At 42.7% G+C, this 19529-nt stretch overlaps 1 protein-coding gene across 1 annotated transcript in view; it reads right to left on the bottom strand.

The window, feature by feature from the left end:
- The window catches only part of dnah5 (dynein, axonemal, heavy chain 5), a 428506-nt gene that overhangs the window by 346439 nt on the left and 62538 nt on the right, over nt 1-19529 (bottom strand). Inside the window, exons 11-16 of the mRNA XM_041183995.1 lie at nt 17531-17746; nt 16606-16713; nt 12905-12990; nt 3910-4231; nt 3145-3351; nt 930-1101 (exon numbers count right to left, since the gene is read on the bottom strand). Coding sequence (XP_041039929.1) covers nt 930-1101; nt 3145-3351; nt 3910-4231; nt 12905-12990; nt 16606-16713; nt 17531-17746 — 1111 coding nt within the window. The remainder of the gene's footprint in view (nt 1-929; nt 1102-3144; nt 3352-3909; nt 4232-12904; nt 12991-16605; nt 16714-17530; nt 17747-19529) is intronic.

The raw sequence follows: 19529 nt of genomic DNA, 5'->3' as shown, positions 1-19529 counted from the left end.
TCAGAGATTTAATGATTTGCATGATACATTACATGCATCCATACACATTGATTGGGCACAAATGCATAATAGTGAATATAATGCATATCTCAATGGATAAGCATGCTTATGAACAAATGATTACTATTTTTCTCTCTACGCAAAGCGAAATGAACCCAGTGAATCACCAGCAGTGCCCAAGCAGACTATCTGTTACCACCTTCAGTTGAAGCAGGGGCCAACACAATACAATCAAATTGAGCATGGATGAAGAAGGGTAGAAGTGACGGTAAATGATAAGAGACCAGCTGGTACAGAGTAGTTGGCAGCATGCTGAGTTACCCTCCTGAGTTGTATGGTACAGGTATGATGAAGGTAGGGGTCTACATTGTAATGGAGGGTGCAACAGCAGCAGGAACATATTGAACAGTCATTTGGCTTCTTGTGCATACACTGAAAAGTGACTGAGTATTAAAGGGTTTAACATGTGATGTAATCTTCCATGAGTGATACCATGTAGTAGTGGGTTTTTGCACTGAAGTCTCTGGTTAAGCACACAGCAACATTGGTGGCATGTGAAGTACGTGTCGTCTTTGTAAACCGCGGGCACAGTAGAAATATCTATTATGAATGTTCCTACTATTGACATGCAGGTTTTTGAGTCTCAATTCTAAGATGCAATTATGGTCTAAATCATTTGATGGTTTCTGACAGGTAATTATGGCGAAGAAATTATGTAACTCTGTAGATGTCTACAGATGTGTGATAGATGGAGAGACATTGTGAAGAGATGCCCTCCACCAATGAATTGGTTTGGATAAGACTTCCTCTATACACTGCAACAAAATGGGCTAGATAAAAGAGCTTACAATTTCGCCAGACAAAGCACATTTATAAAATCGGCCTTATTTTTTGACCATATGAACGTTACAAACACAAAATAAACTCACCTAAAGCTTCAGAAATCCTATTCAGGTATTTGTCAATGTTCAGTGAGGTCCAATTGAGAGAAGTCAAGCCTGGCTGTATTGCATTATCTACCTTGACTAAATGAGGGCCCATCAGTTGCACAAAAGAATTTTGAATTTTTGATCTTATTCTTTTGTTTTCTGATAAAGTCATCTAAATATATGTAGAAAGGAAAGAATAATTTAGCCTTCAAAGTACAGATAGCTTGCATTAATACGGTTAAGCAAGGTGATATAAACAAACCACAAAATCAAAAGACAAAACAAAATGCTTTATAGAGGCTCAATGATAAGAAGTTGGAACACAATTTATATTGTAAGAGTGGACTGACTGGCATGCAAAGAAATCTATGTTTCGTTCACAAGTTAGGTAGGTTATTAGCATTGAGGTGATAAAAATCAGATCTAAATTTTCATGTTAAACACAAACTCTTAGTTTGATTGTAAAATTTGGTAATAAACCATTTCAAATTTTTATGAAGCTGGGTTTTATGCTCCACCACCAGCCGGTTTGAAGGCAGGGGGTCTGGGTGTGTGGGCGCATGTAAAATGCATCAGGTGGTCTTCCTGTAGCCTATACACCCACCCCTGACCTGCCTGAACCTTTACAGATGGCAGGAGAGGCATCCAACAACTCACCTTCCCATAGGTCTCTTGAAGCCCTTAAGTGGCAAATTAATGGCCAGTTAAGGGCCTCATCCTGCAGGCATTTTACATGCAGCAGCAGGAGGCCCACAATATGCAGGAAGCCAAGCAACTTTAGCCGCACCAGGTGGTGCTGGGCAAGGTTGAGGTGTGGATCTCCATTGTGGACCCCCTGGGCCCATCAGAGGCAGCCTGCATGGTCATCCCCCACTTTAACCCTGTCCTCTGGCCTCTTGAAGCTGGCCCATGCCTGCCCCCAACTTCGCCAAGGCCCCTGACCCCAGACTTACTCAAGCTCCTGGTCATGGTGGGACTGCCTGTAGATTGGCACAACTCTCAAAGGTGGACTTCCTCCAGAAAAAGGGGTAGGGTTGGAAATCTTGCCTTAAAGTAATTAATGCTGCTCCTAGCACTAAATTGCTGCAGGGCAGCCATTGGGATCGTGAATTTTTAACTGGGAGAATTGGAACGTGACACTACATGAAATCCAGCCTATGATAGCAAGCAACTGGGGAGAAAGGGGAATTCAGCTTAAGTTTTAAAAGTGTGTAATAACAAATTGTGGTGATGAACTTTTTCACTTCAATTTGCTTGGAGTGCATTTGTAGATATATTTATACATTAGATGAAGGAAATTTTTTCTGAATGATTACAGTGAAATTAATTGGATTTGAAGTCACTAAAGGTTAACTTCATTAAAAGAAAAATTATTACATATTCTCTCATATGTGCAATATTTTGAATAACACATGATTAACACTATTATCAGATATGAAAAGCTGTACAAAGACAATGGTATCAACATCCTTATTTTTATTCACTTTTTGGAAAAAACTTTTGTTTAAAATGAAAACGCCAAAGATACCATAAGTAGCATTTTCATCCTGGAATGCCAAGATTGGCAGTGTGACTCATAGGGCAATTAAAACCATTTTGGAGATATTTTTCATCCTTGCCCCAGGGGAACAGATGTCCCCATTGCACTGCTCTGGAATTTCCTGAGGTTTTCCCAACCTTTGTAAATAAGCTTGCAGCTGTAGGCAAAGGCTTAGTGTCTGTATGATAGTAAGCCGGGAACATTACTGGGTTCCTGGATCATTTTACAATTTATTCAGCCATTGAGCAGTTGAAAGCCAGGACAATAGCCTGCCCCCAGGCTGTAGGTGTGCAGGGATCCTGGAAGTAGGCTGAAGTGCATACATACGAGTTTTAAAATGTGCTTTTACACAGCATTCCATCATCCTGACCATCCATACCCCACCCCTATTATCATCACCAGAACCAGAATGCTCTGACCTCGGCATCCTGGAAGGCTTCTTCTGTGCTTGCATTCCCCTCTTTTTTTAAAGCATGTACCCAATCATACATGGAGCCTGCAGTTTCCCCAATGGCATTGGCTATAATAGCAAAAACAAAGGAAGCTACTTCCTCAAACATAATGCACTTCAGGTATACAGTGACTTTCACGTACCCACAGAGCAAGACTTTCCCTCATGGAAGCAATAGAGTAAGCTGTTAATTTTAATTTTCCTGCTAGACTTTAAGAAATTACCTGGAGTTTGTTATAATTCTTTTTAAAGATATCTTGTTTCTGCTGAAATACTTTGGCAAATGGTGGAATTTCAAGTCCCATCTTAGCCATGCATTCTGTTTCACGTATTAAAGTTAAAATTTGAGGATCAAAGTTCACAAACAGTTCTCCTGTCTCTGGGGCTTTCACCAACAATGATGCCTGCAATCCTGCTTTTGCTATTTCAATCTAAAGGAAAAGGTGAAAGTAAACATGTTCAAGCAAAAAGCATCTTTCACCTTTGGCAACATTTCTACACAAAGTTCATTACATCGCTTCAGCAAAGCCTTTTAAAGGCAATTATCAGCATTTTATATTTGTGCTGAAATGAATTTGGTAATAATTTCTTTTCCAACTTAAAGTTTAATTCAATTATCAGGCTAAGATGATCACTGTAACAATTCCTTTAATTTATGCAGTATGTTGTATTCATAACAGCAATTTATGCCACCCTGGAACTGTTGCTGGGCCTTTTTTGTAAGGTTCCTTAATGGTTCAGTGGGATTAGCCATAAAAAGTACCAAGGTCCCAGGTTCAAATAACAATCTACACTGAGCTAGTTGATCCATGCAGAGGTATCAGTGGAGACACTAGAATTATTTCCAGCATCACTGGATTCTGGCTCCTTGCCAAGGGCAAAGTTTTGCCCCATATTTTCTACATAATTTTCATTGTTATCATTATTTAGTGTTTGAAAAGGCACACAGATTTTATGGTGTTAATTTATTGTTGTCTAACTTTCGTTACCTGTCTCAGCCAGCCTCGGTGATACAACACCTCGAACTCTAGCAAAACCTTTGCCACTTTGTTATAGTTGCGAACAATGCGCTTGGCATCTGCTGTCTGCAAAATTTCTGGTTGCTGCTGAAAAAGCTCCATTGGTTCCTGAATCTTATTAAAGAGTTGACGTGCCCACACAATCTTCCCAGCTATTGGTGGCATGTCTCGTGGAATAGGCGGATCACTTTTCTGTCTGGTGTAAAGCTTGGATATCATCTCAATGTCTCGCCCATAGTTCTGAAGTATCTTCTGGTATTTTTCGTCTGTACCAAGATCTGGTATTCCAAGCCTGGACAGATAGCATTTTAAAAATTATTAACCATCAAACAAAGTTCCTTTTTTAATTAAATATAATGCTCTTACCTCTGCTCAAGGGATTTAAAAAGCTGTTACCTAAATAAGGTTAAATATTACAGTCGCATAACAGGACAAATGGGCTGAATTTTAACCTGCCAGAATGGGCGGATTTCTGTGGGGGCAGTAGAATAAAACACCAGAAACTGGCAGTGTGTTTGGAAGCTGGCAGGAGCTGATCAAATTCCACATTTAACAAGAGCACCTTTATTAGTACATGGAAAACTCCTTTAATGTTAAAAGATAATTAAGTGGAAATTTTAATCCTGGATCCTCTCCTTAACCCTGAGCGCATGGGTTTCCCAGGCTTACTGAAACTCACCAGGGTGAGCAAGGCAAGAGGATAGCAGGGACTGACAGGGCTGAGCAGTCGACAGGCCAAGAAGGTTTTAAATACTAAGGGCCGGATTTTAGCGAAGTCAGATCAATTCCAGAGGCTTCTCAAAATAGTGGGTGGAATCTGATTCTGGGACTCCCGCCCCCATTTCAGGCACCAGCAATTCTTACCGGCACAGGATAAGGGTGTAGGCAGGAAGCCGCACCCAGCACTCCCAACCTAACCAGCTCCACTGAGGGGTTAGGCATCTCATACCTCCACACCCCAACACCACCCCACAATTTCCATGGAGTTGGGCCAGCTTCACAAGGTCATGTGATTCACAGCCCCTCAGAGGATTTGTGAACAATACTCAAGTTCAGCAAGCTTTTGGAAGGTATGTTTAAAATGTCTTACCCATGCACCTTACATGGCCCCCATCTCCTTTCCATGCACCCACACCCTCCGCATCCTCCACGCCCCCATGCCTTTTCCATGCACATCATGCCCACTTCATGCCACCCATTTACTTACATGTCACATATTATGAATGCTTGGCTGAACTTGTAAGAAATTGGGGTATTTAATATAAAGGTATTTTCTGCATAATATAAAATTCCCTAAAAAGCTTTTTAAAAAGGCAACAATTTTTCAACAGTCTTTGGAAACAGGCAAGATCATTTAGTTCAACATTCCTAAGCTGTTCAGATGGCGTTTGTGCACCCCCTTATCTATGCAAGTGTTTAGAATATGAGGCCAGGATATGACCTTTAGCATGATGTAAACTAAAAAGTCAACCTCGAGCAGAGTGACGCACAAGGTGGGTGGTAACCACCCTGACAGTTTGCATACATGTCCTGCATCCATTGGTCAGAAGGGCTTGTAAAGGTGATTGACATGGGGTGAGTTACCAGGCCCCAGAAAAAGGGTATATTAACAAGTGCTCAGGCACAGGGGCCATGCCCTAGTGGGGTTGTATACTGGTATGGTCTTGGTGAGGGTTACTTGTGAGGTTGCAGGGCTCTTCAGATGGACAATGAGGCGCAGAAAAACCAAGGGAAGTGTTAGGCGGCTCTTCGATGAGAGAGCAGAATGCTGCTATCACAAGCTACTAAGATCAACATAATCTGTGCCAAAACAAAAACAGAATTACCTGGAAAAACTCAGCAGGTCTGGCAGCATCGGCGGAGAAGAAAAGAGTTGACGTTTCGAGTCCTCATGACCCTTCGACAGAACTTGAGTTCGAGTCCAGGAAAGAGCTGAAATATAAGCTGGTTTAAGGTGTGTGTGTGGGGGGCGGAGAGATAGAGAGACAGAGAGGTGGAGGGGGTTGGTGTGGTTGTAGCGACAAACAAGCAGTGATAGAAGCAGATCATCAAAAGATGTCAACAACAATAGTACAATAGAACACATAGGTGTTAAAGTTAAAGTTGGTGATATTATCTAAACGAATGTGCTAATTAAGAATGGATGGTAGGGCACTCAAGGTATAGCTCTAGTGGGTTTTTTTTTATTTTATATAATGGAAATAGGTGGGAAAAGGAAAATCTTTATAATTTATTGGGAAAAAAAAGAAGGGGGAAACAGAAAGGGGGTGGGGATGGGGGAGGGGACTCACGACCTAAAGTTGTTGAATTCAATATTCAGTCCGGAAGGCTGTAAAGTCCCTAGTCGGAAGATGAGGTGTTGTTCCTCCAGTTTGCGTTGGGCTTCACTGGAACAATGCAGCAAGCCAAGGACAGACATGTGGGCAAGAGAGCAGGGTGGAGTGTTAAAATGGCAAGCGACAGGGAGGTTTGGGTCATTCTTGCGGACAGACCGCAGGTGTTCTGCAAAGCGGTCGCCCAGTTTACGTTTGGTCTCTCCAATGTAGAGGAGACCACATTGGGAGCAACGAATGCAGTAGACTAAGTTGGGGGAAATGCAAGTGAAATGCTGCTTCACTTGAAAGGAGTGTTTGGGTCCTTGGACGGTGAGGAGAGAGGAAGTGAAGGGGCAGGTGTTGCATCTTTTGCGTGGGCAAGGGGTTGTGCCATAGGAGGGGGTTGAGGAGTAGGGGGTGATGGAGGAGTGGACCAGGGTGTCCCGGAGGGAGCGATCCCTACGGAATGCCGATAAGGGGGGTGAAGGGAAGATGTGTTTGGTAGTGGCATCATGCTGGAGTTGGCGGAAATGGCGGAGGATGATCCTTTGAATGCGGAGGCTGGTGGGGTGATAAGTGAGGACAAGGGGGACCCTATCATGATTCTGGGAGGGAGGAGAAGGAGTGAGGGCGGATGCGCGGGAGATGGGCCGGACACGGTTGAGGGCCCTGTCAACGACCGTGGGTGGAAAACCTCGGTTAAGGAAGAAGGAGGACATGTCAGAGGAACTGTTTTTGAATGTAGCATCATCGGAACAGATGCGACGGAGGCGAAGGAACTGAGAGAATGGGATGGAGTCCTTACAGGAAGTGGGGTGTGAGGAGCTGTAGTCGAGATAGCTGTGGGTGTCGGTGGGTTTGTAATGGATATTGGTGGACAGTCTATCACCAGAGATTGAGACAGAGAGGTCAAGGAAGGGAAGGGAAGTGTCAGAGATGGACCACGTGAAAATGATGGAGGGGTGGAGATTGGAAGCAAAATTAATAAATTTTTCCAAGTCCTGAAAAATTGGAAAAATTTATTAATTTTGCTTCCAATCTCCACCCCTCCATCATTTTCACGTGGTCCATCTCTGACACTTCCCTTCCCTTCCTTGACCTCTCTGTCTCAATCTCTGGTGATAGACTGTCCACCAATATCCATTACAAACCCACCGACACCCACAGCTATCTCGACTACAGCTCCTCACACCCCACTTCCTGTAAGGACTCCATCCCATTCTCTCAGTTCCTTCGCCTCCGTCGCATCTGTTCCGATGATGCTACATTCAAAAACAGTTCCTCTGACATGTCCTCCTTCTTCCTTAACCGAGGTTTTCCACCCACGGTCGTTGACAGGGCCCTCAACCGTGTCCGGCCCATCTCCCGCGCATCCGCCCTCACTCCTTCTCCTCCCTCCCAGAAACATGATAGGGTCCCCCTTGTCCTCACTTATCACCCCACCAGCCTCCGCATTCAAAGGATCATCCTCCGCCATTTCCGCCAACTCCAGCATGATGCCACTACCAAACACATCTTCCCTTCACCCCCCTTATCGGCATTCCGTAGGGATCGCTCCCTCCGGGACACCCTGGTCCACTCCTCCATCACCCCCTACTCCTCAACCCCCTCCTATGGCACAACCCCTTGCCCACGCAAAAGATGCAACACCTGCCCCTTCACTTCCTCTCTCCTCACCGTCCAAGGACCCAAACACTCCTTTCAAGTGAAGCAGCATTTCACTTGCATTTCCCCCAACTTAGTCTACTGCATTCGTTGCTCCCAATGTGGTCTCCTCTACATTGGAGAGACCAAACGTAAACTGGGCGACCGCTTTGCAGAACACCTGCGGTCTGTCCGCAAGAATGACCCAAACCTCCCTGTCGCTTGCCATTTTAACACTCCACCCTGCTCTCTTGCCCACATGTCTGTCCTTGGCTTGCTGCATTGTTCCAGTGAAGCCCAACGCAAACTGGAGGAACAACACCTCATCTTCCGACTAGGGACTTTACAGCCTTCCGGACTGAATATTGAATTCAACAACTTTAGGTCGTGAGTCCCCTCCCCCATCCCCACCCCCTTTCTGTTTCCCCCTTCTTTTTTTTCCCAATAAATTATAAAGATTTTCCTTTTCCCACCTATTTCCATTATATAAAATAAAAAAAAAAACCCACTAGAGCTATACCTTGAGTGCCCTACCATCCATTCTTAATTAGCACATTCGTTTAGATAATATCACCAACTTTAACTTTAACACCTATGTGTTCTATTGTACTATTGTTGTTGACATCTTTTGATGATCTGCTTCTATCACTGCTTGTTTGTCGCTACAACCACACCAACCCCCTCCACCTCTCTGTCTCTCTATCTCTCCGCCCCCCACACACACACCTTAAACCAGCTTATATTTCAGCTCTTTCCTGGACTCGAACTCAAGTTCTGTCGAAGGGTCATGAGGACTCGAAACGTCAACTCTTTTCTTCTCCGCCGATGCTGCCAGACCTGCTGAGTTTTTCCAGGTAATTCTGTTTTTGTTTTGGATTTCCAGCATCCGCAGTTTTTTTGTTTTTATAATCTGTGCCAACTGTCCTTCCGTCATCTGGGATCAGTGAACTGCTCTCAGCTTTTACGGGTTTTATACTTTTTCTGTCTAATTAGTTAATGCATCATTTCTAAACTGTTGCTTCTTAATAAACTTGATAAACCGCCTTAAAATTACATATGACTAGTCGACTGCCTATTTAGGTATCTGCGGCCCTGAACCCCAGAATCGTACAAACTCCAAGACTCACTCACTATTGGATCAGCTCAGCAGGGTTCTGTTTACACAGGTTAAACTGGGTTGTATGCTTTGATTGATGAATATCTTTATGAGGTTCTAATAAGTTTTTCCTTCTTTGAACTGTTTCTTTCAATCTCTGTATGTTTATTTGGACATGATTAAGAGGTGTAGAGTGAGGTAAAGCTTCCATTATTGATCTTATAACGACTTAATTTAGCTGACACTTTTATAGGGTTGTAAGAGCAGCAGCTTTCTCAAAACAGATTTTTGAATCAGTGTTTTTTTTAAAAATGTATTTCAGGACTTGCCATTGTTTAATATGCCTTATTGGTTCTTTTATGCATACTGCGTGAGCGGGCATGGAGGGAGCAAGGGGGCCATGGAAGGGGAATGGGGGGCATGGAGAGTGGGTGAGGAGGTGAGGGTGTGTGAAGGGTGAAAGCCAGAGGGCCTAACTGCCTTTAATATAACTGGGATGACGTTTCAGAGAACTGAGGCGGGCCTTCTAACAAGCCCCCTCAGACACTCCTGTGGACACTGTCGAACTGCCCTCAGAGGTGGCAGGGCTGATTCCATCCCGCCCCACTTGCCCAAAATGAAATATGGAGGGGAAGGGGCCCTTTTAAAAGAGACGGGTCTGCCAAGTTGAGAAATTTCCAAACCTGAGCTTCCCACCTTCTTGGCAAACATCTGGCCCTAAGATACAAAAGCTGCAAAATTGTCTAAGTGGAAGGTATTGCTCACAGGACTTGTCCCTAAGAGTATGTTTTCATTGCTTTGAAGGTTATTTCCAATACTTTGGAGATCATTTCTGCTACCTTGGAGCTTTATTTCCCCCCTTGAAACTGCATTTTCTTGATGTCAGCCTTCAAAGCAACACGGGAGCCACTTATACAGCTAGCTCTAATTTGGACCCCTGATAAGGGACAGGAGGAGCAACGCCAACATCACCAGCAGCAATAGAAACAGCATCAGTAGGAACAGATGCAGCTCTCTTCTCAATCTGCCCACAGAACAGAAAGAACAAGCACAGAGTTCAAGCGCCAGGAGGCAACACCTGAACACAGGGGGCAGAATTTTCTGCCTGTTGGGTGGGCGGGTATGACCCAATCTCCGGCAGGCGGGGAGCCGATCCCCGCCAGAGAAGCGGGCCCTACCACCATTTTACATGGGCGGGCCAATTAAGGCTCACCCAGCATGACATCCTGCGGGAAGCGCTATGAGCTTCCTTTGCGGCAGGGCAGGGGGGTTGGATTCCCCAAAAGCGAGACTGCGCTCTTTCGCACATGTGCACGAAAGAGCGCACATCTCCCTGAGGCTAAGTGCTGCATCAGGGAGATCGCTTACACTTTGAAAAATATGAAAAAAAGAAAAAAAAATTCCCTAACATGTCCCCCTCATGTGACAATGTCACATGAGATAGGACATGTTCATAATAACTTTATTAAACTTTTTAAAACCCTACATGAAACCTCATCTCGCCGGTTTTATCTATTTGTAGCTGGGGCTCCTGGCCTGCCTGCCAACCTTAAGGTTGGATGGGCAGGTCCTTTAACTGTATAATTGATCTTGTCAATGGCCTCAATTGGCCAGTGACAGGTCGACGGACCCACAGCTGATTTTACTGCGCTCCCACCTTCCTGAAAATTTAAATGGGATGGGATGACGTTGGGAGTTCCACCCGACGTCATCTCGCATCATTTTACGCATTGGCGTGTGGGCCCCACCCCCCTGCTCACCAACGGCAAAATTCTGTCCAGGGTATACTAGCAGAGGCTTAGGTTTCTGGACATAACTGAGCACCAGGGCCTTAGGAGGCTCAGACTTTCCCATCAGGTGGTTGTCGACATTTGCAGCCTCCTAGAAGACCTCATGCCAAGTGGACAGTGAGAGGCACACATTGCAAATGGCAGTCAAGATCACCATAGCACTTAATGGCTTCACTTCAAACTCCTTTCTTCTAAGGATCTGCAGGTGATATTTGTAGAATTTCATAATCTGCTGCTCCCAGACGATGAATGGCCAGGAATTCTGTGTACTTAACCAGAGATGAGGACGCTCGGATTTGCAGCACAGGAAGGATTCATGCAGGTTCAGGGAGTCATAAATTGCCCACATGTGGTAATTAAGGGAACATTGGATCATCCGTCAGAATTCATCAACCAAAAGGTGATACACAAACATCGAAAGGTCATCATGCATGCCTCTGCAAGATACCAAAGGGGCGACATGATGCCTTCATCCTAGACAGTCAAGTCTTGCAACTGGTCACTTGGTAGTACAGAGCTTGAGAATTGCTTAAAAAAGAGACACGCTGTCAAAGCTTCTCATCTTGCACTCATCAGGACAGATGCATGAATGCTAAATTTCAAAGGGTAAAACAATTCATACCATATAAGAACCTGTGCTTGCCAAACTCAGAACATAATGTCTAACATTAGGTGTGAATCAGCGATTGGGCAGCATTTTCTGAACAATCCCGAATGTGCAAAGAATTACACCAACAATTAACTTGAGATTAGCATTCAGGCTCATAATGTGGCTCACTTACCCTTGCTAGGAGCTAAAGATATTCATATGCAGAGACCTATCCTCTGCAGGCAAAAGGAATATTTTCAGGCATTGCACCTTTTTTCAATAAAAAAGCATGAGGACAATAGCTCCGTAGTGCATTCGCCATGGCAACATCTCGACCAATCACAGCCAATTTGCCAACAAATCAGCACTCATTTTCTCATGCAGTATAAACTGTTGTTCCCTTTAAAATTTGGCATTCATGCATCTGACCTGATGAGTGCAAGATGAAAAGCTTCAACAGCATGTCTCTTTTTTTCAGCAATATTCTCAGGTCCCGCAAAGATATTCACATAACCAAGCAGTCAGTGGATGATTACCTGGGGATAAGGCTACCTTCTTCCCTTAATATTCCACAGCATTACCATTGCTGAATCTCTCACCATCAACATCCTGGGTTCACCATTACCATAAATTTAACTTGATCAACCTATAAATACTGTGACAAGAACAAGTCAGAGGCTGGGAATTCTTCAGTGAACAACTCATTTCCTGACTCCCCAAAGCCTGCCTACCATCTACAAAGCACAAGTCATGAGCGTGATGGAATATTCTACACATTCCTGGATGAGTGCAGCTCCAACAACATTCAAGAAGCATGATACCATCCAGGAAAAACAGCTTGCTTGATCAGTGCCCTAACCATTACATTAAAAATTCATTCCCTTCTCATTGGCACACAGGTTACAAGATGCACTGAAGCAACTCACTAGGACTCCTCCGACAGCAGCTTCCAAACCTGTGACTCTACCACTTAGAAGAACAAGGGCAGCAGATGCATTGGAACACCGGCATTTGCAAGTTCCCCTTCAAGTCACACACCATCCTGAATTAGAATTATGTTGACGTTCCTTCACCATCACTGGATCAAAATCCTGGAACTCAATCCCTAACAATACTATGGGTGCAACTACACCGCATGGAATGCAATGGTAAGAAGGCAGCTCATCATCGCCTTCTCAAGGACAACTAAGGATGGGCAATAAATGCACATCTTGCCACAACTCTCGCATCCCAAGACTGAATAAATCCACACACCAACCATTCCATGACAACTTCCTCCTCCTTCTGGGATTACTTTCAGCCTGCAGAAGCCCAATATCCATTTTCATAAACTGGCCAAGCTGGCTGTGGATACAGAGCAGACGTTACTAGCTCGTCCAATTAATTTTAATGCAGCTCAAAGCTAACTTACTGTCTATGCATGGCATCAATATCAGGCCCAACAATAAGGCAAATGTTGTGTCTCCTTACTTTTGAAAGGGCATGAGTCAGGCATATCCACATGAAGATCTACAGTATCACATCACTTTACCTTTCAAACTTCTTCAGTAATGCCAGAGCTCGCTCTGTATTCTGTATTTTTTCAATGCTGTTTTCAATAAATATCCTTAGCTGGGACTGTGTAATAAGAATATTGAAATTCATGTTTTAATACTGTATGTGAAAAATTTGAAAACAGTCAAAACCTGTTACTTATTGATGGAAAGTAATGAAACTATAGCATGTGTACCTATAAACACAATAAAGCCTTAGAAACATAGAAAAATAGAAACATAGAAAATAGGAGCAGGAATAGGTCATTCAGCCCTTCGAGCCTGCTCCACATGAGCAGATATGAGCATTTAATTTAATATGATCATGGCTGATCCACTATCTCAACGCTGTACTCCAGCTCTCTCCACATACCCCTTGACGCCTTTAGAGTCTAAAAATCTTTCTAATTTCTTTCTTAAATATATTCAATGACTTGGCCTCCGCAGCCTTCTGTGGTAAAGAATTCCACAGGTTCACCACCCCTGAGTGAAGATGTTTCTCCTCATTTCAGTGCTAAATGGCTTACCCCATATCCTGAGACTGTGACCCCTTGTTCTAGATCCCCCCAGCCAGAGGAAACATCATCATCCTTGCAGTCAGTTTTTCCTGTCAGAATTTTATACGTTTCAACGAGATCCCCACTCATTCTTCTAAACTCCAGCGAATACAGGCCTAGTTGAACCAAACTCTCCACACACCACAATCCTGCCATCCCAGGAGTCAGTCTGGTGAACCTTCGCTGCACTCCCTCTATGGCAAGTATATCCTTTCTTAGGTAAGGAGACCAAAGCTGCACATAATACTCCAGGTGTGGTCACGCTAAGGCTGCAATGAGACACTCTTGCTCCTGTACTCAAGTCCTCTTGCAATGAAGGCCATTATGCCATTTTCCATCTTGACTGCTTGCTGCACCTGCATGCTTGTTTTCAGTGACTGGTGTACAAGGACACCCAGGTCCCTTTGTACATCAACATTTCCCAATCTATTACCATTTAAATCGTACTCTGCCATTCTGTTTTTCCTGCCAAAGTGGATAACTTCACACTGATCCACATTATACTGCATCTGCCATGTATTTGCCCACTCACTCAACTTGACTAAATTGCCTTGAAGTCTCTTAGCATCTTCCTCACCACTTACATCCCCACCAAGTTTCGTATCATCCACAAACTTGGAAATATTACATTTGGTTCCTTTATCCCAATCATTGACATATATTGTGAATAGCTGGGGGCCAAGCACTGATCCCTGCAGTACCCCACTACTCACCGCCTGCCACTCCGAAAAAGACCTATTTATTCCTACTCTCTTCTTCCTGTCTATAACCAATTCTCAATCCATGCCAGTATATCACCCCCAATCCTATGTGCTTTAATTTTTCACTCTAACCTTTCATGTGGGACTTTATCAAAAGTTTTCTGAAAATCCAAATATGCCAAATCCACTGGTTCTCCCTTATGTATTCTGCTAGCTACATCCTCAAAGAACACCAGTAGGTTTGTCAAACATGATTTCCCTTTCATAAATCCATGTTGGCTTTGTCTGATCCCATTGGTATTTTCTAAGTGTCCTGTTATCACATCCTTTATAATAGACTCTAGCATTTTCCCATACCACTGATGTTAAGCTAACCAGTTTGTAATTTGGTTTTTTTCCCCCTCCCTCCTTTCTTAAATAGTGGGGTTACATTTGCCACCCTCCAATATGCCTGGAATGTTCCAGAATTGACGAATTTTGGAAGATGATACCAACGCATCCACTATTTCCATGGCCACCTCCCTTAGTAACCTGGGATGTAGATTATCAGGCCCTAGGGATTTATCGGCTTTCAGTTCATTAGTTTCTCCAGCACTATTTTTTTCAGTGTAACTAATTTCCTTCAATTCCTCCTTCTCACTAGACCCTTTGTTCCCTAGCATTTGTGGGAAACTATTTGTGTCTTCCTCAGTGAAGACAGAGCTAAAGTACTTGTTTAATTGCTCTGCCATTCCTTGTTCTCAATTATAAATTCTCCCGTTTCGGACTGTAAGGGACCTACATTTGTCTTCACTAATCTTTTTCTTCTTACATACGTACAGAAGCTTTCACAGTCTTTTTTTATGTTCCTTGCAAATGTACTCTCATTCTCTATTTTCCCCCTCTTAATTAATCTCTTGGTCCCCTTTTGCTGAATTCTAAACTGCTCCCAATCTTCCAGCTTGCTACTTATTCTAGCAACTTTATATGATTCCTCTTTGGATCTAATGCTATCCTTAATTTCTTTGGTTAGCCATAGTTGGGCTGTTTTTCCTGTAGTGTGTTTGTGCTAGAAAGGAATGTGTAACTGTTGCAATTCATACATTCATTCCTTAAATGTTAGCCATTGCCTATCTACCATCACACTTTTTAATCAATTTCCCCAACCTATCTTACCCAATTCACATCTCATACCTTCACAGATTCCTTTCCTTAGATTTAGGACCTTAATTTTGGATCAGACTACTTCACTTTCCATCCTATTGAAGAATTCTATGGTCACTGTTCCCTAAAGGACCCGCACAACAAGGTAATTAATTAACCCCTTCTCATTGCACAATATCAAATCTAGGATAACCTGTTTCCTAGTTGGTTCCTCAATGTACTGGTCTAAAAGAACATCTTATACACTCTCCAGGAATTCACCGCCACAGTATCATTGCTAATTTGGTTTTCCCAGTCACCCATGATTATTGTAGCACCTCTTCTAACAAGCATCGCTAATTTCCTCTTTAATGCCATCCCCCACCTTACAACTACTGTTTGGAGGCCTATAGACAACTCCCACTAATGTCTTCTGCCTCTTGTTGCTTCTTAGCTCCATCCAGACTGATTCTAAATCATAGTATGTGCATCTATATGTCTCCAAATAAATAAGTTATAGATGTACCAGCATTACTTCAACAAATTTAATGATCAGCATTCTTTGTTTTTTCCTCTGAACTCCATTTTGAAAATATATCCAACATCACCAAGCACAGATGTGAAAAATATTTGTGTCTTATAGCCGAATGTTACAGCATACCACTTCACTAACAAAATTTATAACTAATCAACTCCTAATCTAAATGCATACTTAAATTTTCATTTCAACAAAAACAGGGATTGTCTTTGGTCTAAGAAGCAACAAGAAATCTCACTAAGAACTAAGATGGCAAGTATAATTAGGTTAATTTCAAGTAGGACTAGTTTGAACACAAGTATTTTCCTTTGCAATCTATGTTAGTAATGGTTGGACTATGATGAAAAGTACGAAAAAACTATTGGACCTTTTTAGTTCCAAATATACTGAATAATCCTAAGCATTGATTGCCCTAATAATTATCTGATATACGAATATTATTGGGGGAGTGCCAATTTACTGAGGGCATAGTTACAGGGCATATTGCTGAAGAAAAAACTGGAGTGGCTCAAATGTGACAATATGGTTTTAAAAATAAGTGATCTGACTTATAAGACAAAAGGCAAATAATACACAGTAAATTTAAAGAGCAAGAAAAATAGAAAGCTCTGGTAGCAGACCTTTGAGGAACTTCTGTCCAATTTAAACAAATCTATGAGAGAAATATGCATCTTTTTATTACTACCTAGGGCACTCTATTTTGGAGTCTATAACTATAGAAAAAGTTAATTGTTTCCTACATAATACACTTGGTATTAACGATGTAAATTATGGACGCTTACATGTACATCATAAGTTTGCTTACAAAACTCCTCATAATCTGGGTCAAAATCAGTTTTCCTCTGATCTAGGAAGTTGTACTGCTTTTTCTTCAAAGTAATCACAATACTCTGAAACAATATCAAACAATGAACATTATTAAAGGCATGTGTGGTAGCAGACTCATTCAACCCTCCAACAAAAATATTTCTGTATCTTACCTATTTTTTCATGTGAGCTCAGTTAAGCACAATACCGTGAATTTAAGGTGCACCTCAATTAATTGTACTTTCATAGCATTCCTCTGTCTTTTGAGAAGGCAAAGCTAACGTATAAATAATATCAACAGATATCTATACTTCCAAGGACCTATCTGGTGCAGTTAGTTTCTTGCAAGAACGCTTTGACATGTACTCATTGGTTACATATGTCAGAAAACCCCCTTTTTTATATATTCATGTATGCTGGCCAGCAAAGTCAAATTAGAACCATACTGACTCCAGTAAAACACGTGAGCTGTTCAATAGAGCAAGATTAAGAGTGACATAAAAAGAACATCTGAAAGTAACAAAATACTTGGTCTTTTTGTTTCTTTTAAAGAGCTGCTTTGTATTTTTTTCCTCTTCCATAACAACCTAGCAATGCATTATTCTTTGACTGGGAAATTGAATGGTTTCAAGATCCCTAGTAATGTTATCTTGTGATTGGAACATAAAAGCAAACAGATACCCTTCCAACTGTGGGAGGTGTCTGACTACTTACAGCTACCCACACCCCATACCCCACCTGTCTTACGCTATATGATTAAAACTGGTAACTCACTGTAAGGAATCAGAGACACTGTATACTCTTCACTGCATTTTGAAAATGGAAATAATAATTTCATTGTCATAACAAAAGTATTTTCTGAAAGTCTCTCTTTATCTACACCTAGCTTCAACACAGTACCTGAAAATTAGCAGCTAATGCTTCCAATCCTTCAATCTTGGAGTCCTGGAGAGCAGAGTACGCAGTTATGGTGCTAAACATAGCAATAATTTTGTTCAGACGTCTTTGAAATGTATCAAATTTGCCGAAGATATACATCTCACTGAAATCAAACTGTCTCTCCACTGGGTTTTGTTCAAGTTTCTGCTTTGTTTTATGAAAACAATGTTGATATTCCTTAAAAATGCAAAATATAATAACTTTAAATAGATTGAATTTTAAAATACAGATTATCTTTACTATTTGAATATAAATAAGTAAATGACTTTATTTGCTGGGTACAGAGATATCTAGAATGGAATCATCCTATCTTGTGATTATGGTTTGGGCATCTAACAAAATTGGAATAATGCAAACACTTAATCCTACAAGTAAGAAGAGCCTCCAGTAAATCAGGCATGTGAAGTGGTGGTAGGTTTTCTGGTTTTGCATGCATAGCGTGCAGAATTCGGCACCATAACACCTGCAGCTTTGGCATTATGGGTGCTATTTTTGTTCCAAAATGGCATCTGTGCCATGCATGCACACAAACTTCCAGCGCAGTTCATGCAGGATGCAATTTTGGGAAGATCAGTTGCACGGCCACTGGGAGCATGTGCAGAAGTAATGCAGAGTAGGTAGATCGTGACCTCAGTCAGCATCTAATTTTGATTTGAAGCCAACCCTGCCATTTTTGACCTTGCCAATCCAGCTAAAGCCCCTCTTAACATCACACAGCTGAACATGTGTTCAACAGCAGGAAGAACCCTCACACCAGTCCAAAAGGGATCATCAACCACTCTCAGATTATTTGCTGATTAATTTCTACTGGTTCTGTCCAAGTTTGTAGTGTGTTACAGGTTTGCTTAGAGTTAAAGAAGGCAACAGGAAATGGCACTACACATGAAATAGCTTTGGTTTTGACTTCAGGAGTCCTGGGCAAATTGCTCGCTCCCAGTGGTGAGAACTGTAGTTATCATCCCCCGTGACCTGCAGCTTGAGAGGGAGATCAGGTAGAAGCAGCACAGAAAAGGACAACCTATGGAGAGAGAGTCAGGGAGGGAGGGAATAAGGGCACTCAACAGGAATACTAGAATCTTTCAGAAGAGTTTCTCTTGTCATCTAAGCGAGAAACAATGGGTAGAATCGTCCATGCCCGCTGGCATTGGGCGTGTTTGGTGGCATGAAAGGACAATATGGCAAAAAGGCCAAAAATTGGTTTCAAAACGTCATGACACCAATTTATGATCATCTCAGCCTGTCGATGGCGGGCCGTGTTTCCTGCCATTGGATGTCAGGAACTTCATTGTAATACATTAGCATATTATTAAAAGGCTAGCCTGCCAGACTCATCCCCCCACCCGCTGGATCATCCACTCAAGTCGACGTGATCCACAACACTATATAAAAGGCTGCATTTGGTGGGCTGCGCTTTGAGGGGAGCTCGGAGATGAGTGCGCAGTAACTTTGTGGAGCGCTCACAAGGGATGCCTGTTGAACTTCAAAGTTGAGGTGTGTGGGGTGGGGAAAAGGCTGCCCTGCATTTCAGATGCATTGGAGGGAGGTGGGGGACAAAGGCTGCCCTGCGGTTGAGGTGGCTTTGGGGGGTGGCAAAGGTTAAAGGTAGTGCACAGGCACATGTGGAATGTGGGGGCGAGCAAAGCAATCACACATGAGGGACACCTTGTATGAAGTGACCAATCCTCTGCAGCTGAGACAGTTCTAAGCAGCCACATTCATATGATTGGAGTTGAGCCTCTAGCTTATCTGCCCACTCAAGCAACACAGAGGCACCAAAGTGCTGCCAAGCGTTCCAGAGCTTTTCACCCCTCGGGCACAAACTGCAACTAATGAGCATTTTAGTGGACTGCAGAACAGTTGGATGACATGACACATTGTACAATCTCCTTGCTAAAGCTGGCCTTGGAGCAGTCAATGGAGGAGGTGCTCACAACCCCCTGCAATGTCATCATCCCAGTTT

This window comes from Carcharodon carcharias, chromosome 3 (assembly GCF_017639515.1).
Source record: "Carcharodon carcharias isolate sCarCar2 chromosome 3, sCarCar2.pri, whole genome shotgun sequence".
Lineage (NCBI taxonomy): Eukaryota > Metazoa > Chordata > Chondrichthyes > Lamniformes > Lamnidae > Carcharodon > Carcharodon carcharias.
This window is presented reverse-complemented; position numbering and strand designations above follow the sequence as displayed.